General features: G+C 53.9%; 1 protein-coding gene across 4 annotated transcripts; it reads right to left on the bottom strand.

Moving 5' to 3' along the window:
* Window positions 1-37: 37 nt before the first annotated feature.
* On the bottom strand, window positions 38-7902 carry LOC131398465 (mitotic-spindle organizing protein 2B). Of its 4 annotated transcripts, none has more exons than XM_058532016.1 (4): window positions 7725-7902; window positions 7327-7447; window positions 7009-7105; window positions 38-301 (listed from the first exon to the last, which is right to left on the bottom strand). In XM_058532016.1, exons 2-4 carry the CDS (start codon window positions 7383-7385, stop codon window positions 59-61), a joined length of 399 nt encoding a protein of 132 aa, XP_058387999.1. In that variant the 5' UTR covers window positions 7386-7447; window positions 7725-7902; the 3' UTR covers window positions 38-58. The 4 variants fall into 4 exon arrangements, with proteins under 4 accessions (XP_058387999.1, XP_058387998.1, XP_058387997.1 ...); XM_058532017.1 differs by lacking the exon at window positions 7725-7902 and adding an exon at window positions 5870-6049 and having other exon boundaries at window positions 66-301; window positions 7009-7157; window positions 7327-7502; XM_058532015.1 differs by lacking the exon at window positions 7725-7902 and having other exon boundaries at window positions 7009-7157; window positions 7327-7502.
* Between the last annotated feature and the right edge of the window lie 13969 nt (window positions 7903-21871).

Raw genomic sequence — 21871 nt, 5'->3', positions numbered from 1 at the left:
TATTCAAAAGGTGACAGAAAATGTCTTGAACGGACCCTCAATTTTTCAAAAAGGTTTATTAGCAACTGGAGGAAGCCACACACAGCTTCTGCTGGGGGGATGGGGAGCCCACAGCTGGGTGGTGTGAGAAGTCTCCACCCGTCTCAGGTGCTGCTCCGCGTGGGGCTCTTCCCCGGTCCACCCCCCTTGGGCAGCCTGGTGGCACTGGGCTGGCGGGGCATCCTCTGGCTGGATCCTTCCCGGCCGCCACGTTCTGCCAGTGCCATGCCTCCACCTCGAGCACTGCTGCCTTTGTTTCTCCCTGAGCAGACAGAACACCACCGTCAGGAACCCGGGCAAGCCCCACGGTCACAGCGCACCTACTGTGTTTGTGTTCTCTGAGCAACATTTACATTGAGGACATTTCTGTCACGGTCCTTTCAGCCGAGGACCCTATGGCAGCCCTGAGGGTGAGGACTGCCTGGAGACAGCACATCCAGGAAGAGTCCTTGGCAGAGTGTAGGAGGCCTTCCTAGGACGGAGGCAATGCCAGGAGCAATGGGGAAAGTTCTGGTGGTGAATTTAGGGGAAGGGGAGCTCAGCCTGGTGACTCCTGCCCTGGAAAGCGCAGGCGGTCGGCCCTGACCGCCAGCAGCATGGGACGGCTCCCTGCAGGGCCGCTGGTCTCCCCCCACAGGCCCTCTCCTCCTCTCCGGATCCCCCACATCTGAACGGATCAGGAAGCACGTCAGTCATCAAGTACGGAAGTCAGGCTTTGGGATCTGCATCTGGAGAGCTCTTTCTCACACGTTTCCCGCCCTCCCTCAGGATTCTGCACACATTCCGTGGTCGAGCCTCCTGCTCCCAGGGTCACTCCTGGGCCCGTGATGGCTCTGCCGTGGCTCGACCGCTCGAGCCTCGTCCTGACCACGGGAGTCACACGCAGACGGAGACTCCACATACGGAGCCCACAGGTTCAGCTACACCTTGATGTGTCCTTTGCTTTCTTTATTCTCTTTGTGAAGAGAGCCAGGAAGCTCTGCAGCCACACCTGGGCCAGAGTTCATTAAAGGAGTAGCTGCCCCGGGGTTCGGGGGTGACAGCATCAGCGAGACCAAGAGGACCCCACGGGGACAAAACGTCCCCAGGAACAGGCTCGTCCACTGGGTCACAGCCCCTCCCCATTGGGCCTGCCCCAGGCAGGGTTCTCCTCTGCTCCACCCTAGCAGGGTCTGCCCTGCGGGCTCTGACCAGGGCAGGTGTGCCCTGCTTGACCCCCAGACTCCATCCCGATTCTTAGTCAAATAGGCTGCAACGGGGAATTGTGAGTTCTTGGAGAAAAGACACAAGGAAGTTTCTTAGGAGCCTCTTAGGTCACTTCTGTGTCACCATTTGTCACCTTGAGCAAGCAGAGGCGTCTGCATTTGACACTGCAGACCCTGGCTCCTCCAGAAGGACATCAGACTCACGTTCATGCTAATACTGACAACTGAATTCTCCCTGGGATTCCTGCAGGGATGGGACGGTCCTTCTTAAAAGAATTTCTGGAAAGTTCTTCCTCAGAGAGCAGGGGGGTCTTTGCTGCCCGTGCGTGGGGAGGGTTATAGAGGTGACATGCTTGGAACTCTGAGGGCTCAAGTTTTCCCAGCCTCGCCTCCCTGGGTTTCACACTCAAGGGCTCACGTACACTTGATGAGACAAAGAAGTAATAACCGGTTACCCAGAGCCAAGGGGGAGCACACAGGAGCGTGTGGTGGGGTGAAGCTGGGCCAACGCAGCCTACCAGTGACTCAGAAAGACAGACACAGAGAGAACCGTCACCCCCATTTCCTTTGGTGCAAATGCCACTATTCTGGTCCCCACCGCAAGGATCCCATGTCCTACGAGAGCATGAGCCCACCAACCTGCAGCATCTCCCAACATGCTAGTGCCCCCCTGAGGCCACAGCCCTGCCCCAGCCCGGGCCAGGCAGAGGTAGGTCTTCTGTAGCCTCTGGCCTAACCCTGGGAGGTTAGGGGCCCATGGACTCTCCATGAGGGGCGTTTCCTGAAGGACTGGGGAGAAGAGCTCAGGCACAGCTCACCCCCAGCAAGTGGCGGCTCTCAGACATGGGCCTGACTGTGAAGCCAGCTTTTCTTCAGCCTGCCACACAGGTGAGCTTCCTCTCCCCCTCAGTATAATGACCTGACCCTTCCGGAAACTCAAGGATGAAACAAGAAAAGAGCAAATAATGTTCATCTTTAAATCTCACAAGGCCCATAAACCCCAGAAATGAGAAACCAATGTAACTTTGAGCCACAGAAGGCACTGAGAAACCTTCTAACAAGGAAAGCAGGCCATCATCCCACTCTGGGCAATTCTTGGAGCCCTTCAGGAATCACATGCTCCCGGGATTAGTGGAGAGACCCATTCAGTCTTCTTCATTTTCCCCATGAAGATGGGGAAATCGAGAATGGTCTGCAGGGCCTGGCAACGGGAAGACCTGCTTTGTTAAGCCTGGCTCAGCCACGCCCTCCCCGGGGGACCCAGCAAGGGACTTTTTGGAGTTGGTCACACCTGCCCCAGCTCCTTTGTGGAAGGGTTATTGGGGTGAGAGGGAATGGAGGGTGGGGCTGAGCCAAGGGTGACTGCAGGCTGGGGTGGGCCATGGTGGGGACGTGCTCCCAGGCCCAGTTCCTGAGGGGCCCTCTTAGGCATCAAAGACAGACAGCGATCACTGAATGTTAGAAACACTCTGGCTTTTTCTTCAACGTCAGTGCTCCTCCGATCCCCAAAACCAGCTTGTGGCCACTCAGGGCTCTGTGACGCTCTAATGAAGCAAACCCTAAAACGTACCAGCCTGTCAGCACCCAGGACTCGGGGAGCCCGTGAAGCTGAGGAGCCGGCCAGACCGGCGGGACCCACTCTGCCGTTTCTCCTTGGTGTGGCCCCCGTGATCGCCACTCACCATCCCCTGCGAGCTCTCCTGGCAGAGCTGCTTGACAAGGAGGATCTATAAAAAGCCCACTGGGAACTGCTGCTCCATGCCTTCCTGCCCGTCCCCCAAAGCGGTCTTTCTCCTTCGTGGTGGGAGCGCCCCCTCGTGGGGAAATGGGCCAGTGGGGCCGCCAAGGCAAATATTAGTGACTGGCCATGAGTGTGCAGTGAATGCACATTGTGTGAGGAAGGAAAGGAACAGGAGAACTAGGGAGAAGAGGGTTGAGAAATGAGGAGAGGAAAGAAAAGACGACAGCCCTGCTGCGGGAGCCACTGCAGCCGGGGGAGGCAGCACAGCAGGCCACCCTCAGGTCTTCAAGGCCAGCAGGCAGGGTGGTGGCCAGCACTGCTGCCCTCTCTGGCCGGGCTCACAGTAGGGCCTTAATCAGTGCTTCCAGAACACGTTACAGACACAACTACAGAGACCAACGTGCACCATGGACACACACACACACATGCACTTTTAACCCTGAACTGAGCCTCCACTTCTTGGAAAGGTGTTCTCCCACATGGACGTGCCCAGTGATCCCGCCCTGCTTGTGCACACATGGCCGTGATTTTGAATGTTCTGGAGCAGCGCTGTCCAATAGCAATGTGATGCAAGCCACATGTGTAATTTTAAATTTTCTAGTAGCCACTAGAAAATTTAGTAATTTTTACTTTAAAAAGTAAATTTTTACTTTAAAAAGTAAAAATTCCAGTAATTTTTTAAAGTACTTTTAGTAGTTTAGTACTAAATTCTAGTACTTTTTACTTTAAAAAGTAAAAAGAAACAGGAAATCTTTTAAATAATCTGTTTTAATTAACCCCAAATATCCAATATATGATCATTTCAGCATGGAGTCAATATGAAAGTTATTCGTGAGGTGGTCCACTCCCTCTGTGCTGATCCTCCAGCATCCGGGCATGCGCTCTGCACCTACACTCCCAGCGCGTCTCAGCCGCACCAGCCCCGGGGCCTGTGGCTCCCTCACTGGACGGCGCAGCTCCCCGTGAGGCTCACGGCTTCTGCTCACCAAGTTCATCTCACACATCCTGAGGGACGTCTTTTTAAAACATACAGTTGCCCTAAACTTCAACAGAGAGCACTCCACTGCATTTAACTTCTCCTCAGTGACCCCCATCCTCACCATGACAAGCATTACCTCCCTGTGCTTTCGGGGTCTTCTGTTCCCCCTTTTCTACCGGAAAAGGCAGAAATGAGTGAGCTTGACGATGACAGTCCCCACAGGTCACCTCGATGGCTGGGGGTCAGGAACCCAGACAGAGTCAAGCCCCTGAGTGGGGTCCAGCCCACGGCCTGGAGCAACTGCACACCCCGATTCTGTGGGAAACCTAAGGCCAGTGAGTGCCCACAACCCCAGGCCCCCGTCGTCTTCCTGGGCCACCACAGGCCCCACAGCGGGGTCACTCTGACACCTCTTTATTTCTCCACCCCAGATCCTGCCATTAATGAGGTGGCCCGAAGGTCTCTGTGACAGATGCTGTGACATGTGGCCTCAGAGAGCTGTCTTGTCTGGTGGCCTCTGCCTCTCGGCCACAGCACATTCCTGGCATGGCCCCTTATCTACCTGCTCCCCTTTCCCACTCCTCCCCATCAAACCCCTCCCAGGCTGCCCTCTACCCCACCAGGCATCTCCCCAGGGCCTCCGTGTCCTGGTCTCCTGGCTGCTGGCCGCCCAGCCCAGCAGGACCCAAGGCCTGAGCACTTGAGGAGAGAACGACCCTGTGGAGCCCAGCGCTCCACTCCTGTCCCCGGGCTTGGGGCTTCCTCCCCACCTCCCTCAGAGCTCCCTCGGATCCTCCCACCCCCTCTATGCCAGTGCTCCCAGCGCCATTCCCACGGCACACCTCCTGACTCCCCGCTCTCTCCCTCTCCCCACACCCCCAGCTCAGGCCCGGCTCCCACCAGTGGCCTGGATCCAGGCTCTGCATCTGCCTCCCACCTGCCCTTCCTCTCTCAGCCCCTCCCCACCACCCCACCTGCAGGGCTGCAGGGCAAGGAGACTGCAGCTGGCACCGAGGGCCCCCCGCCTGCTTAACCCTTACTGCTCCAGCAAGGCTAGCGGCACTGGCCTCCTCCCGTCCGTTACTGTCGCTTTATCTGGCCACCTCCCTCCCTGGACCAAGAGCATGTCCCTCTCGCAGTCCCACTGCGCCCTCAGCACTAGAGCCAGCCTGGCACCCAGAGTCCTGAGTGAGTGGGACCCAACACCCCCTCAAGTGAGGAGGGCTCTGTTCCCTATTTCTCTCTCCCTCTGGAAACTCACCCATCGATTCCTCAGTCCAGCCTCTAGTCCACCCACCCTTCCCCTGACCTGCCCCTCGGCCCTTCCCCACTCCTCCCTGGCCCCTGCTCCAGGTGGCACCTGGAACTTCCAGGTGGGCGATATAGGGAGGGGCATGAAGGAGGGCGAAGCCAGAGCACCTGTGGGATCAGGACCTCCCTCACACGCCCCTGGCAATGCCTGGAAGGTACCGCCTGCTCAGGAACTAGGCAGAAAAAAAGAATCACAGTCTATCCTCCAGGCTGCCCATCCAGGTGGCTGACAGCATCTATGAGACCAAGGTGTCTCTCACACTCAGGGCTTTGCTCTCCACAGCGCACCACGCTGCCCCTTCCCTGCCCTTCGGTCTGTTCTCCTCGGGGGTGGGGGCACCTCTACAGAGTGCAAGTCTCACTCAGCAGAATTAGCCTCTGGGGGAGGGGGTGTTGGTCTCCTTCTAGAAGTACTGCGGGTTGTCTCTAATAAAGTGAGCCATGAAATCCTGTCCTCGGTCTCTAAGCTGCACGGCAGGCCCACAGGGTCCTGCCCTTGCAGCTCGAAGCTGCTCTGGTTTTCTGGGGGCCACGGCAGTTTCCATGGAAAAAAGGAAGCACACCAACCCCCAGAGATAAACCAATAAACACAACCTGTAAAAGGAGAGAACGGGCAGCAAGAGAACCGGAGGGCACCGGGAGGCCCAGGAGAGAGAGGCGAGTGCGTGGCAGCTGGGCCATGGAGCAGAACTGGAGAGGCCGCAGGCCGAGGGGCCCAGGAAAAGGAGGGCCTTGCAGGGGGGCTACAGTTCTTGGAAGAGAGGAAGGAGGCCTCTGGAGGTCAGAGAGAGACAGAGAGAAAGCAGACAGAGCGTGGGTCAGTGAGGAGGCCTACATTTGAGTCCCTGGGGCCTCACAGGACTGGGGATGTGGGTACCCAGGGCCCTGGCACTCCCACCCACAGGGGTGTGGCCTGCCCGCCACCTAAACATCAGCCCCATCTCGGGGTGTCTGTGAGAGCCCTGGTGCTTCTGGCCCAGGAGCCAGCCCAGGAGGTTCCCCTGCATGTCAGAGGGTTTCTGATAGCCACTGGGAGTGGAAATGACACACAGGGAGGATGCAGTTGGAGCTCCACCGTGACATCTGGTCACCAGCACCTGTTCATTCCCCAGTCATGACCCTGCAGAGTGAGGAGGCCCCTCACACCCGAGCCCAGCGCTCTGCCACTCAGGCCTCTGCACCCTGAGCGTCTAGGGCAGCCAGGGGCTGCGACGCTGACTCCTGTCCCACAACCGGAGGAGGGAAGCTCAGCTGGCCAGACTCCTGAGCAGGACTTGGGCCGGGGTGGGGTATAGGCGAAGGGGTCGCAGGAAGGCTTCTGCCTAACCAGCTCTCTGAGCACGTCCCTGAAGGCTGTACAAACTGTGAGAACACGAACCAAAGCAGTCTTGTTCCCGCGTTTGTGGAGTGAAGGCAGGAGCCCAGAGGTGAGAAGTGGCTGAGGCAGCGAAAGTCCCGGATGAGGCCCAGCCTACTCGGGCCTCCCTGGGGCACCCCCTCTGAGCCCACCCGATCTGGACGTGCTCTCTCAAGGGCGGCAGCCAAGCCTAAACTGGGGACTGGAGCCCAAGGGGGAGCCCTTGGGTGGCTCAGCGGGTCCTGGGAGAAGACCGACAGATAGGTCTGGCCACTGAGGGCCGACCCCGCGCCGTCCTGGGCGCTGCCCCCCTCCCCGCCCCTGCCACCTGGCCGCCAGGGCCCCAGGGGCAGGGAGTACCGGGCCCGAGTCTGACCTCTCGTTTCAGGTACGCTCGATGTGGGCAGGGACACGGCCGCAGGGTCCTGGGGCTCGCTCGCCAGCCTCTGCCCGGCACACATGGACTTGAGCATCTGGAAGACGGCGAGGGGCGCCACGTTCAGCTTCAGCAGGTCCACCAGGATCCTGGAGAGAGCAGACGCAGTGCGCAGGGAGCCCTCCTCGCCCAGACCAGGCTGCCGGTCCGACTCTACCCTGGGCTTCAAGGGGGTCCGACAAAGGCGGAGGATGGGCAGGAGAGCAGGAGCGTCGGGGGTCCCCCGAGGCCAGCCCATCCCCCCACGCGCCAGCTCACTTGAACACGTCGGGGTCGATGGCGCCGCCTGCCGCCTGCGCCAGCTCGTACAGCTCCATCTCCTCGGCGCTCAACACTTTCTTCCGCCGCAGCGCGAGCTTCTGCAGGGTCGCCTCCAGCCCTGGGGGCGCCCCCGGCCCGGGACCGGAGCCCGGCGCCGCCATCAGCGCGGCCGCGGGAAGTGCGCGCCCCGCGCGGCCCAGCCCCGCCCCTGGGCCCTCTCCTTCGCCCCCGCCCCCACCCGGCCCCGCCCCACGGGCGCCCCAACAGCGCCCTCTACCGGCCCAGGCGACCGTTCCATTCCCGACAGCGCCCCCGGCTGTCCTCCTCGGCAGCCGCACCCTGGAAGGCAGCGAAGGCTCGGTCTCCCCTCGGCCGTTCTGTCCGCAGACATATACCTGCCGGGCGGTGTGCTACGTGTGGGGGAAAACGTGGCCGACGCCAGAGACCCGCTCCTCGACGATCAGGGCTTCCCTACTAGGCTGCATCGGTCGTTCTCGCTTACGTAAGCAGGACCCAGCGCAGTGCTTGGCCCACAGTGTGGGCACTCAATAAATGCCTGTTGGAGGAAAGGCCGTCAATACACTCTGTGTAATTGCTCTGCGCCGGTTACCCACTAGGGGGCGCGCCTCGAGGGCCCTAATAAATGGCCTCTCTCATTGCGCGCACGCGCAGTCCTTGTGGTGGACACTGCGTGAGCTCAGGCGTAAGGGGCGGAGCTGCCCCCACTGCGCACGCGTACTCAGAGGTATCCGCCATAAACCCGGCCGGCCTTCGTTGTGCGCACGCGCCTTTTGAGGTAGCAGCCCGGAAAGGTTTCGGCGCGCGTCCTGTTAGGCCGGGGGGGGCCTGAATCCTCGCGCACCTTGATGACGACATTTCGGCGCCCGGTTGTCTCACGGTGAACTCCGTCGTCCAGGCGAGCGATGCTGTGGACCCCACAGGTGAGTGGCGGGACCGCCCCGTGTCCTGGCGGGTCCGCCGAACCTCCGCCGAAGCCGTCTGGTTCCTCCGCGAGCCCCGGGCCGGGCCAGCGGGGAACCCGGGGCCGGCCGCGCCCTCCTGCCGCCTCTCACGCCCGCCCCGTGTGCTCGGTTAACGCTCGTGAACGGGCCGGCGGAAGGGAGCTCGGGGTGAAAGCTGAGCCTCGAGTCGCCCAGCGGTGTGGGTCCCGGCCGAGCCCTCCTCCCCGTGGGGCTCGAGTTCTCCGAGCCTCAGTTTTCTCGTCTGTAGGACGGGGCCCCGAGGCTCCCTTCCCAGGCCGCTTGTGAGCCCCAGTGGGGGCTGCTCGGCTCCGGAGCAGCCGGAGGGAGGCCTTGGCACGAGCGGCGTGGGCTGAGGCTGCCGCTCTCGGAAGAACCCCCGACGAGGTGGGAGCCGCTCGCGAGGGCGCGGGTGTGGAGGCGGCGGGAGGAAGGGCGCTCGGGGCCGCGCAGCGGGGAGCGGAGGGCGGGCCTGGCCGGGCGGGTCGGACCGCGGGGCGGGGAGGGAGAGCCCCCCTTTGGGCGCCTCTGGGCTCCTTCCTGCAGCCGCTGCTCTGCGGCTGCTCTGAGCGAGGAGGTGCGCGCCCCTCTTCTCCGAGGCTCCGCCCTTTGCCCGCGGGTCTGGAGGTGGCGCCGCCTTGGTCGTTCTGGAGGAGCGCGGTGTCCTCGTGACCGCCGGGCTCCGGACTTCGGCGTGGACCGAAGTCCTCCTTAAAGCTGAGGTGATCGCTGGTTAAGCGCTGAGAAGGCCCGGGGGGTGTCCAGACTGCCGAGTGGCGGAGACGCGCGTCTCCTCTCCGCCTCGCAGTCGCCTGCACGGCCTCCGCGCCCCGGCCTCTCCCAGCCGCGTCCACCGCCAGCTGCCACCCCGGCGCCCTCCCGGCGGGCGGTGGGCAGAGCTGTGCAGGAAAGCCGTCGGTGGTAGCCCGTGACTCGCCGTGCTTCTTCTCTGCCCACTCCGAGTCGGGGGCTTTTCCGTGTCTGACCGGGGTGCGGAGGGAGGAATCTGGGAGCTGGTCCTGATTTTCTGACGGCTCCCTCCAGGGCTCCCTTGGGGGAGCTGCTCACCCCTCCTTCATTCTCAGCGCAGCTAAGACAGAGGAGACGTGTCCACCTGTCTCCGTGAGAGAGTCCTGAGGAGGTCTGTGTGTTTGAGTCTTGCCTCTGCCCTTTGCCAGCTGGGTGAGGGCAAGTGACTTACCTTCTCCCGGCCTCCATTTCCTCATCTGTGCTGACCGTGCAGGCTTGTGGTGAGGATGGACTTTCTGTTCTTGCTTAGCAAACTTGGCAGCTTAAAGCTACCTCCATGTATTATCTCGCAGTTGTCTAGTCAGAAGCGCAGGCTTGGCTGGGTTCTCTGCTTAGGGTCTCACAAGGCTGAAGTCGAGGTGTTGGCCGCCTTTGCTCTTGTCTGGAGGCTCTCGGGAAGAATCTGCTTCCAAGCTTATTCAGGTTGTTGACAGAATCCAGATCCTTGGGGTTGTAGAACTAATCCCCTTTCCTTCTGGCTGTCAGGCAGGACTGCTCTGTATCGTATGGTCCACCGACTTGAGACTTGACTTGTGTCTGCAGAATCCTTTCAGGGCACTGCCTAGATGAGTGTATGATTGAATAACCAGGCGCGGGAATCTTGGAGGGGTATCCTTAGAATTCTGCCTACCACCGGGGACTAAATGAGAAGTGTGTGGAGAGCCTTAGAACCGGGCCTGGCTCATAGCGAGTGCTATACAAGTGATACCAAGTGTTACCAAGTGTTCCCTGCCACGACCTGGCTCAGAGGCTGGCCAGTGTGGACTGCAGAACAGCACTTCTGTGAAACGTGGGCCTGGCGGAGCGGTGTGTGCTGAGTTGTACACGTGTTCTCCTGGGCACTGTGAAGCGAGGCAGTTTCTGTGGTGTGGCGGGTGGCGAGAGGTCCTCTTTGCTTTTCCACAGCGCTCGCCTGAGCCGGCCATTTCCAACTCTCCACGGGAGGCTGCCATGGCGTTCCCTCACCTGCAGCAGCCCAGCTTCCTACTGGTGAGTCCAGCTGCATGAGTGAGTGTCAGCGTGATGATGGTTCTGTAGCTGAGACCCTGGAGGGTGCTTTCCACGGGCTTCAGGAACTCTCCAGTGGTTGTTTTTGGGGGCATGTGATGGAAATAACACTGGACTCTGGGTTAGAATCCTTAGGCTTGACTCTGCCTCCTGCTGGTGCAGGACTCTGGGTTGACTCAACCGCTGAGCGGTTTTCTTATCTATAAGCCCTGGTTTTCTTATCTATAAGACGAGTTGATTCAAATGCCGTTTCTCTACTTCCCAGGGTATGAGGAAGAGCAAGTGACAAGGATGTACATCCGAATTTTCATGTCTTGCAATTCCTTACACAAAAGTGAGGTGTTCTAGTAATCATTACTGTCATCAGTGACAAATGGAGGGACACTGCTGTGCTGGGGGCCGCCAGAACTGTACTTTAAGTAGTAAATGTGATCCTGAGAAGTTACTGTGTGAGGCAAATATCAGTGATGAAAGTTTCTAATTTCAGCTCCCAGAAGATACTTTTTGTAACATTTATTTGGAAGGACATTCTTCCTCAGTGCACCCTCTAGAGCCAGCACATCTGCCCCATGGCCTAAACAGCCCAGGTCTCTGCCTCTGACTGAGCCGCGTGGACTCTAGTCCCGTTTGGAGGTGGACACAAGGCCTGAGATAGCCTTGGGAAAGCCCTCTTGGTTAAAATTCTGGCGTTTCCTCCTGATCTTCGTCCATTTGCCCAGAGGCTTCTTTTCTTTGTGGAGAACAGGATAGATCTGTACTTTCCCTGCACCCCTTGACCTCGGGTACATTCCCTTAGTTCTTGTCCTGAATGGTTGCTCTCCATCACCTTCACGATTAGTCTTGACACTGAAGCCATCTGTAAATTTTAGCCTGCCTTATTTTTTTTGTTGTTGTTTTTTGGCTGAGGAAGATTCACCCTGAGCTAACACTCTTCCTCTATTTTGTATGTGGAAGGGTGGGAGGCTGTGGGTGGCCGGCACAGCGCTGGGGGGTGGCCCAACAACCCTGCCGTTTGCCCCTGACGCTGCCATCAGATCCGTTTGAGTATTACCTGTTCTTTGCGTTGAGCCTCATCACTCAGAAGGTACAGAAGGGATGCCTCTGAGCACAGTTTTCTTTACCGAAGCCCCCCCGTGAAGGGGGGGGGGCGCGACCCAGGGCTCTTGTTTTCACCCAGAGGAGGGGGAGCTTGGATTTGCTTGAGAGCCGGCAGTCGGCCTTTCCTTGTCTTGCATTTCTCCTTTTCCCTTCCCGCCTCCGTTCTCCGGGTCCTCCTTTCCTTCCTGCTGCAGCCTTTGCCCTTCAGGGCATCCTCACTTAGTGAGGACCACAGACTGCTGGGCTGAGTTAACAGGCAGTGTGGGGTGACCTGGGCACCCCAAATGGCCGTCAGGGAGGGTTCCCACAGAAGGTGATTGCTGAGTGTGGGGGCAGGGTGGAGGTGCCCAGGGATTCATGTGCTGGCAGGACTGAGGGGTCTAGTCAGGCCCTCTGTGGTGGGAGCTTTTCTAGCATTGCCCTGGGTGCTCGTGGGCCGGCCTCGGGGACGCAGTCCACGTCCCAGGGCTTCCCTGTGTTATGAGTCAAGCCTGCAGTTGCTGGGGTCAGCGGCCTGGGGCGGCCCCAGAGCCACACACTACTGTGAGTTTCATTTTCCAGCCACTCCCTGGGGCCCTGCACTTTCGTACTTCAGACTGTGCCTTTTTCATCCTCGTGGACAGGTACCTGTCCTGGTTCCCATCAACAGAAGGCAGTGTGCTCCCCCCCACTCTCATCCAGTCCGGGGAGACCCAGCCCCTTGGCCAGTGCCTGAGGTGGCCTGTGCCTGCTATTACCTTTAGGGCCTGGCCCTTCCACGAGGCAGTGGCACAGTCAGTGGGCATTGCTTATGGGTACAATGGTCCCACTCTGTGTCCAGGGCTTCCTGATTTTTCTTTTTTCTTTTTGTTTTTGGAGGAAGATTGGCCCTGTGCTAACATCCGTTGCCAATCTTCCTTTTTTCTTTTTTCTCTGCAAAGCCCCAGTACGTAGTTGTGTATCGTAGTTGTAGAGTTGTAGCTCTTCTATATGGGACGCCACCTCAGCATGGCTTGATGAGCAGTGAGTGCCCAGGATCCGAACCGGTGAACCCTGGGCCGTCAAAGCCTAATGCACAAACTTAACAACTACGCCACCGGGCTGGCCTTGCCTTATTTTTCTTATACCTGAGATTCCCCAACCTCAGCTGCCGCAGCACAGACTGGAGGGTGGGATGAGGGAGGCCTCTGTGTTTTGGTTTTCAGGGGCCATCCCTGCACCGTCAGGTCCTTTGGTTGCACTGACAAGGCCTAGCTCTGGTGTGGGAACGGACTGTGTTCTGCCTGGAGCAGCCCTCACCACTCGCGGCACCCAAGCCCCACATGGAGGCAGTGAGGAGGGTGGTGGGAGAGACGAAGCTGAGAGCTCATGGATGGTCCTGGGCTGATGGTTCTGGAAAGAAAGGACTCGTAGGGGCCAGCCTGGTGGCGCAAGTGGTTAAGTGCGTGTGCTTTGCTGCGGCGGCCCCGGGTTTGCCGGTTCGGATCCCGGGCTCGCACGACACACTGCTTGTCAAGCCATGCTGTGGCGACGTTCCATATAAAGTGGAGGAAGATGGGCACAGATGTTAGCTCAGGGCCAGTCTTCCTCAGAAAAAAGAGGAGGATTTGCATGAGATGTTAGCTCAGGGCTGATCTTCCTCACAAAAAAAAAAAAAAGGACTTGTAGGCAGGCCGTGGAAGGTGAACCAGAGGCCCTGGGGTGAAGAGTCTTTTGTGCCAGTATGAGGAGGCTGGACTGCGGCTGGACTGTGCAAGAGGGGACTGTGCGGCCTCAGCCTGAGGGTGAACTGGGGCCTTGCCAAGCCCTAAAACTGGAGCCTCTGGGCCAGCTCTCCCCAGGAGACCCTCCTGCCCCGACAGCCGCTGCCTGTGCTCCTCTGACCCCTCCTCAACCTCGCTGGCCAACCGCCTCCCTGGGAGGCTGCAGGCAGGCTCTTTCCTGCAGGTGCTGCCCACCCCACCTCTGCTGGCACGTGCCATGCCATCACCCCAAATTCCCGTGTGGACAGACGTCCCCAAGGAAAGGGAATTGACAGGAGGAGAGTGGGGGGAGCACAGAAGTGGGGAGAGGCTGCCCAGGTGTTGATGCTGTGGCCGAGAAGGGGGACTTGGGGGAGCCAGGTTCACGCCCTCTCCAAGGCAGACTTCAGCTGCCAAGTGGTTTTCTGGGCCCAATTTTGTTTGCTTCTTTTAACATATAATTCCAGACTTACAGAAAAGCTGCTACATACAACATAAAGAACTTTCAGAGACCTTCACCTAGACTTCCGAATTGTTTTGTTCTCTCTCTGTTTATCTGCGTGGGTTTCTTTCTGGGTTGTTGGAGTAAGTTACAGACATGATGCCCCATAACCTCTTAACATTTCAGAGCGTATTTCCTAAAAGCGAGTGCAGTGGGCTTTATAACCACAGCACTTCTATCCAAATCAGGGCTTTAGTATTGCTACCAGGCCACCATCTGATCCTCAGACCCACTCGGGTTTCACCAGCTACCCCACTACTGTCCACTGCCCGGCTGGGACCCAGTGCGGGGTTACTCGCTGCGTGCAGTTATCTCTCTAGTGCCCATCAGTCAGGAACAGTCCCTCAGTCTTTCCTGACCTTGACGCCTGTAAAGCATGCAGCCTGGGTGTGTGTTCTTGGGTGTTTCCTTGGGATTAGGCCCAGGTTGGGCATTTTTGGGAGGAGCACTGCAGCCGTGGCCCAGGGTGTCTGTAGCCCATCACTGGGGACATTAGCTTGATCACTGGGCTAAGGGGTGTTGTCCAGGTTTTCCTGCTGTAAAGTTAAATAAGTACTTTGTGCCTAAATTAATTAACAAGGGGGATTTAGTGGGAAAATGTATTGAGACTGTGCAGTTATCACTAGTGTTAGCATCCCTTGATAATCCTTGGCCAGATAGTTATTAATAGCTTGGTTACCAAGTGATGATTTTCTGATGTCATCACTCTTGGCATTTATTAGTGGGCAGTCTATGGTGAGGAAGTCTTTTCTTCTCATTTATTTATTTGTATATATCAATGTGGACTTGGAGGTCATTGTATGATTCAACAGGCTGTAATTATTGCTGCTGTCATTGATTTTGATGTCCAGGTCGCCCCTGGTTATGCCAGAAGGAGCCTCTACCTAAGGCCTGTTTCTCTGTTTTCCTCAGGACACCAGCCATGCCTTTCGCTTCCTGTGGCGTCTACCATTACCAGCCTCCTGAAGTGACACATCTCTCATCAGACGTCTGTGAATGCAGACCCTGCCTCCCGTGAGATCTGGAGGTCAGAAACTCTGCTCCAGGTGAGAGCTGAGGCAGCTCTTCTCTGCTTCCATTTCCAAATAAACAGCTGAGCCACCTTCCACCCCATGGGGCAGAGGCCTAAAGACTGCCCCTCATCCTGGGGGTGGTTCTAAATTGTTAGTGTTTTCCTGCTGTGACGTTGAGGAAACAGAGACAGAAGAAAGTTACCCACCTGTCTAACCTATGTGTCATTGGCAGTGTTTTTCATCCCAGGATTCCCTCTCCACAGGGTTTGATTTTGTTTTTCTCATGGTGATGTAATTGCTGCCGAGTCTTTTAGTTTCCAGTGGATCCGTGTAAATGCTCTCCCCACCCCACCCCGCCTCTCTGACCCACTCCCCTGTCTATGGAGATGGTTCCTGTGATCACCCTTATGTGGGTGTAAACCCTGCCCCAGCAGCATTCTTATGATGCTGAATGGAGAGGGCCCACGAAGCCTTCACCTTGGTCGGCAGGCAGCCCCCGGCCCTTCCATGTCAGGGGATCCAAACAGGAGATGGCAGGGCCCCTTGTCTGCCATGTGCGGGCTCCAGACTCTGCCTCAGGCTTGGGCTGGCTCCCTCCCTCAGCGCACCGCTGACCGCCCCCCAGGCCAGCCTGTCTCTTCCCAGCATGGCTTGGAGGAGTTTGGCCAGTTCTGACCCTGGACTCTGGGGCTGAGTTGGTAACCAGGCGCATTGCTTGTTGACACCTGGAATGTGAATAAGATGGGATTCTGTCCCTCCTACCTTGTACATGACCCGTGGTGTGTGGGTTGCTGTGCTTTTTGAGGCTTCCATGTCATTGTCACAGCAGCACCGGGAGGTCGGGTAGCTGGAATCATCCCCCTGTTCACAGAAGGTGTCCCCAGTGCTTCCCCTGGCTCACAGCTAATGTGGGCTCTGGGCTCTGCCAGCCCGTGGGGAGGGCAGGTGACCAAGACATGGGCTTACAGGGAGAACCGGAGGGTTGTTTCCTGGACTGAAATGCTGATGCTCTTGTTTTATTTAAAAAAAAGTTTTCGGAACTATGGTAAAATACACATAACATAAAATTTACCATATTAAGTATTTTAAAGTGTACACTTCAGTAGTGGTAAGTATATTCGCATGGTTGTAATGGATCTCTAGAACTTTTTCATCTTGTAAAACTGAAGCTCTGTACCCATTAAACAACAATTCCTCATTTCCGGCTCCTCCCAGCCCCTGGCAACCACCACTGGACTTTCTGTCTCTATGAATTTGACTCCTCTAGGTACCTAGATAAGTGGAACCACACAGTATTTGTCTTTTTATGACTGACTTATTTCACTTAGCATAGTGTCTTCAGGGTTCATCCACATTGTCGCATGTGTCAGAATTTCCTTCCTTTTTAAGGCCAAATAATATTCCATTGTATGGATAGACCACATTTTGTTTTTCCATTCATCTGTTGATGGACACTTGGGTCGCTTCCACCTCTTGTCTATTGAAAATAGTGCTGCTATGAGCATGGATATGCAAATATCTCTTGGAGACCCTACTTTCAATTTCTGAGAGGTATATACTCAGAAGTGGAATTGCTGAACCATCTGGTAGTTCTTTTTAATTTTTTGAGGAACCACGATACTGTTTTCCACAGTGGCTGCACCATTTTACATTCCTTCCGTCAATGCACAAGGGTTCCGGTCTCTCCACGTCTTCACCAATGCTCGTTATTTTCTGCCTTTTGATTATAGCCAACCTCATGGATGTGTGGTTGTATCTCATTGCGATTTTGGTTAGCGTTGTCCTAATGATTAGTGGTGTTGAGCATCTTCTCAGATCCTTATTGGCTATTTGTTTGTCTTGTTTGGAGAAATGTCTATTCAAATCCTTTGTCCATTTTTGAATTGGGTTGTTGGTTTATTGATGTCATAATAGTGACAATTGTGAAGTTTTAGTTGTACATTATTGTTTGTCACTTACCATATAAATGCATCCCTTCAACCCTTGTGCCCTCCCCCACCCCTCTTCCCCCTGGTAACCACCAAACTGTTCTCTCTGTCCGTGTGTTAGTTTATCTTCCACATACAAGTGAAATCACGCGATGTTTGTCTTTCTCTGTCTGGCTTATTTCGCCTAACATAATACCCTCCAGGTCCATCCATGTTGTTGCAGATGGGACGATTTTGTCTTTTTTTATGAGTGCATAGTATTCCATTGTGTGTATATACCACATCTTCTTTGTCCAGTCATCAGTCTGTGGACACGTGGGTTGCTTCTATTTCTTGGCTATAGTGAATAATGCTGCAATGACATAGGGCTGCATAAGCCTCTTTGGATTGTTGGTTTCAGGTTCTTTGGATAAATACCCAGTAGTGGGATAGCCGGGTCGTATGGTATTTCTATTTTTAATTTTTTGAGGAATCCCCATACTGTTTTCCATAGAGGCTGCACCAGTTTGCATTCCCACCAGCAGTGAATGAGGGTTCCCGTTTCTCCACAACCTCTCCAACATTTGTTATTTTTTGTCTTCGTGATTATAGCCGTTCTCACGGGTATAAGGTGATATCTTAGTGTAGTTTTGATTTGCAGTTCCCTGATGATTATTGATGTTGAACATCTTTTCATGTGCCTGTTGGCCATCTGTATATCTTCCTTGGAAAAATGTCTGTTCAGATCCTCTGCCCATTTTTTGATCAGGTTTGTTTCATTGTTGTTCAGTTGTGTGAGTTGTTTATATATTATGGAGATTAACCCCTTGTCGGGTATATGATTTGCAAATATTTTTTCCCAGCTGGTGGGTTGTCTTTTCATTTTGATCCTGGTTTCATTTGCCTTGCAGAAGCTCTTTAGTCTTATGAAGTCCCACTTGTTTATTTTTTCTTTTGTTTCTCTTGTCCGAGTCGACATGGAATTCGAAAAGATCCCTCTATGACCAATGTCAAGAGTGTACTGCCTAAATTTTCTTCCAGGAGTTTTATAGTTTCAGGTCTCAACTTCAAGTCTTTGATCCATTTTGAGTTAATTTTTGTGTATGGTGAAAGAAAATGGTCTACTTTCATTCTTTTGCATGTGGCTGTCCAGTTTTCCCAGCACCATTTATTGAAGAGACTCACCTTCTCCATTGTATGTTCTTAGCTCCTTTGTCGAAGATTAGCCATACATAGATGTGTGGTTTTATTTCTGGGCTTTCAATTCTGTTCCATTGATCTGTGTGTCTGTTTTTGTACCCGTACCATGCTGTTTTAATTATTATAGCTTTGTAGTATATGTTGAAGTCAGAGATTGTGATGCCTCCAGCTTTGTTCTTTTTTCTCAGGATTGTTTTAGCTATTCGGGGTCTTTTGTTGCCCCATATGAATTTTAGTATTCTTTGTTCTATTTCTGTGAAGAATGTCATTGGGATTCTGATTGGGATTGCATTGAATCTGTAGATTGCTTCAGGTAGTATAGACATTTTAACTATGTTTATTCTTCCAATCCATGTGCATGGGATATCTTTCCATTTCTTTATGTCATCATCGATTTCTTTCAGTAATGTCTTATAGTTTTCATTGTACAGATCTTTCACCTCCTTGGTTAAATTTATCCCTAGATATTTGATTCTGTTTGTTGCGATTGTAAATGGGATTGTCTTCTTGAGTTCTCTTTCTGTTAGTTCGTTCTTAGAGTATAGAAATGCAACTGATTTTTATAAGTTGATTTTGTACCCTGCAACTTTGCTGTAGTTGTTGATTATTTCTAATAGGTTTCCAATTGATTCTTTATGGTTTCCTATACATAAAATCATGTCGTCTGCAAACAGTGAGAGTTTCACTTCTTCATTGCCTATTTGGATTCCTTTTATTCCTTTTTCTTGCCTAATTGCTCTGGCCAAAACCTCCAGTACTATGTTGAATAAGAGTGGCGAGAGTGGGCACCCTTGTCTTGTTCCTGCTCTCAGAGGAATGGCTTTCAGTTTTTCCCGGTTGAGTATGATGTTGGCTGTGGGTTTGTCATATATGGTCTTTATTATGTTGAGGTACTTTCCTTCTATACCCATTTTGGTGAGTTTTTATCATAAATGCATGTTGGATCTTGTCAAAGCTTTCTCTGCAGCTATTGAGGTGATCATGTGGTTTTTAGTCCTTGTTTTGTTAATGTGGTGTATCCCATTGATTGATTTGCAGATGTTGAACCATCCTTGTGTCGCTGGTATAAATCCCAGCGATAATGGCTTGTTGATAATGGCTGTATGATCTTTTTAATATATTGCTGTATTCGGTTTGCCAATATTTTGTTGAGGATTTTTGCGTCTGTGTTCATCAGTGATATTGGCCTGTAATTTTCCGTCTTTGTATTGTCCTTGTCTGGCTTTGGTATCAAGGTGATGTTGGCCTTGTAGAATGTGTTAGGAAGTGTTCCATCTTCCTCTATTTTTTGGAATAGTTTGAGAAGGATAGGTATTAAATCTGCTTTGAATTGGTAACATTCTCCAGAGAAGCCATCTGGTCCTGGACTTTTATTTTTGGGAGTTGTTTTTTTTTTTTTTTTTTTTTTTTGTGAGGAAGATCAGCCCTGAGCTAACATCCATGCTAATCCTCCTCTTTTGCCAAGGAAGACCAGCTCTGAGCTAACATCTATTGCCAATCCTCTTCCTTTTTTCTTTCCCCCAAAGCCCCAGTAGATAGTTGTATGTCATAGTTGCACATCCTTCTAGTTGCTGTATGTGGGATGTGGCCTCAGCACGGCCGGAGAAGTGGTGTGTCAGTGTGCGCCTGGGATCCGAACCCAGGCCGCCAGTAGCGGAGCGCGCGCACTTAACCGCTAAGCCACGGGACTGGCCCATATTTTTGGGAGATTTTTTATTACTGTTTCAATCTCTTTACTTGTGATTGGTCTGCTCACATTCTGTTTCTTCTTGATTCAGTTTTGGGAGGTGGTATGAGTCTAAGAATTTATCCATTTCTTCTAGATTGTCCAATTTGTTGGCATATAGTTTTTCATAGTATTCTCTTATAATCCTTTGTATTTCTGTTGTATCCCTTGTAATTTCTCCTCTTTCATTTCTAATTTTATTTATTTGAGCCTTCTCTTTTTTTTCTTAGTCTGGCTAAGGGTCTATCACTTTTGTTTATCTTCTCAAAGAACAAGCTCTTTGTTTCATTGATCCTTTCTACTGTTTTTTTGGTTTCAATATCATTTATTTCTGCTCTAATTGTTATTATTTCCCTGCTTCTGCTGACTTTGGGCTTTGTTTGTTCTTCTTTTTCTAATTCTGTTAGGTGTAGATTAAGGTTGCTTATTTGGGCTTTTTCTTGTTTGTTAAGGGGGGCCCTATATTGCTATGAGTTTCCCTCCCAGGACCGCTTTTGCTGCATCTTGTATGAGTTGGTCTGGTGTATTTTCATTTTCATTTGTCACGTGGGTGTGATGCTTTACGTCTCATGGAGAATATCTGTAGTCGTCTCCCATGATCCCACATTGGCCCTGTGGGACACACAGAGCAGGCGCTGTGACCCATATTTTGTGGTTCATGGCATTGAAATTTAGAGATTTTAAGTGATGTGCCCAGAGTCACAACACTGATGCAGTGGATCTGGGACAGGAATGTAGTTGGTTCCCTGGGGACAGAGACCCCTGAACCCTCGAGTTCTCTAGATCATGTCCTGGACTCCTGAAGAAAGGCTACCCTCCCTCCACTCCCCACACTCTCCTGCCCCAAGGTTGCTGCAGGGAGATAGGGGACGTCACAGCCAAAAGAGGGCACAAGCCTCACCAGCCTCCACCCACGCCTGTCAATTCCTAACCCAAAAGCTGTGACATTTCCTGAAAGAAAGTCCCTTGAAGGGTCAGAGGGTCCAATCTGTGTCCTCCTCCCCCAGCATCCTCACACATGAGCCGCCTCCAGGTGAGCCTCCTGAGGGGCTGACCAGTGGTCTGCTTGGCTCCCGTGTGGCTCAGAGCCCAGGCCTTTCCAAACCAGCTGCCCACATGGCACCTCTCTGACGAACTAGCTTAGCCTTCAGTGAGTAACCCTGGGTGAACAGTGAGTGCTGATTAATGAGGATGGTGAGCTGGGCTGGTGCTTTGGTGGTTTCTGGAGGTTTCATGGATGGAGTCGGTGTGCCCCACTGTCTACTGACCACTCATCTGAGTAGCCTGGACATGGCCTGGCTGCGAGCGGGTGGTGGCTGCACTGGCTCTGAGGGGGCCCCGTTCCTGCTCACCAAAACTAGTCTCTGCAAACTGCTCACCCCGCCCTAGAGCCTGCAGAGGCAGAGGAGAGAGTCCTGTGTCCTCTTAGAGGGATCCCTTCACAGCCACAGCCTGGGGACCCCACCCAGGACTCTCCCTGAGCATCACGCAGATGCCCCTAACCTCTGTCACCTATGTTCCCTCCACTCACTCGACCACACCGGCCTTCCTCCCCACTCTCCCAGCAGCACCCCCACACCCAGTGATCCTCTCCACACCCACCCGTGGAATCTCCGTCCTGGAACCCCAGTTTCTCCCTGTATAGAAATCTCTGGATTTAGACTGCTCATGTTTGGTTTCGGATTGTAACGCCTACACTCAGGAGAGATGACCTGTCATTCTCCTTCCCTGTAACGTCTATTCTGGGTGATATCAACATTCTCCTGATCCGGTGGGAGCAGTGCGGGCGTGTGCCCTCTGTGTCTGTTCTCTGGAAGAGTGTGGAGGAGACTGGCATCATTTCTCTCTTTTAAGTATTTGGTGGAAATCAGAGGAACCACCTGGGCGTGAAGTTTGCTTTGTGTAAAAATTTACTTTTGATATTTCTTGCTTTTTTTTTTTTTTTTTTTTTGGTGAGGAAGATTGGCCGTAAGCTAACATCTGCCAATCCTCCTTGGTTTTTTTGCTGAGGAAGGCCGGCCCTGGGCTAACATCCATGCCCATCTTCCTCCACTTTATATGGGACGCCGCCGCAGCATGGCTTGACAAGTGGTGCGTCAGTGCGCGCCCGGGATCTGAACCTGCGAACCCCGGGCCGCCACATCGGAGCGCACGCACTTAACCGCTTGCGCCACCGTGCCAGCCCCGATATTTCTTGCTTTTTAATTGATGCTTACTCTACATATTGTACAGTGCACAGGTAGTAAGTGTCCAGCTTTATGGTTTCTTATAAATATAAACATATCTGCTGCCAACACCCATTTCAATGCACAGAACGTCTCCAGCACCCAGCAGCTTCCCGGAGAAGGAGATCAAAAC

This window comes from Diceros bicornis, chromosome 35 (assembly GCF_020826845.1).
Source record: "Diceros bicornis minor isolate mBicDic1 chromosome 35, mDicBic1.mat.cur, whole genome shotgun sequence".
NCBI lineage: Eukaryota > Metazoa > Chordata > Mammalia > Perissodactyla > Rhinocerotidae > Diceros > Diceros bicornis.
Note: the sequence above shows the minus strand (reverse complement) of the source record. Positions and strands in the feature narration are given on the sequence as shown.

Coding starts and splice junctions, on each gene's coding strand:
- LOC131398465 (XM_058532017.1), bottom strand. CDS start 7,490: ATGGCGGCGCCGGGCTCCGGTCCCGGGCCGGGGGCGCCCCCAGGGCTG. Junction 6,050..7,008: donor GAGCGTACCTGAAACGAGAG/GTCAGACTCGGG, acceptor TCTGACCTCCAG/AGGCCTCCTTCCTCTCTTCC. Junction 302..5,869: donor CCCGTTCTCTCCTTTTACAG/GTTGTGTTTATT, acceptor CTGTCTGCTCAG/GGAGAAACAAAGGCAGCAGT.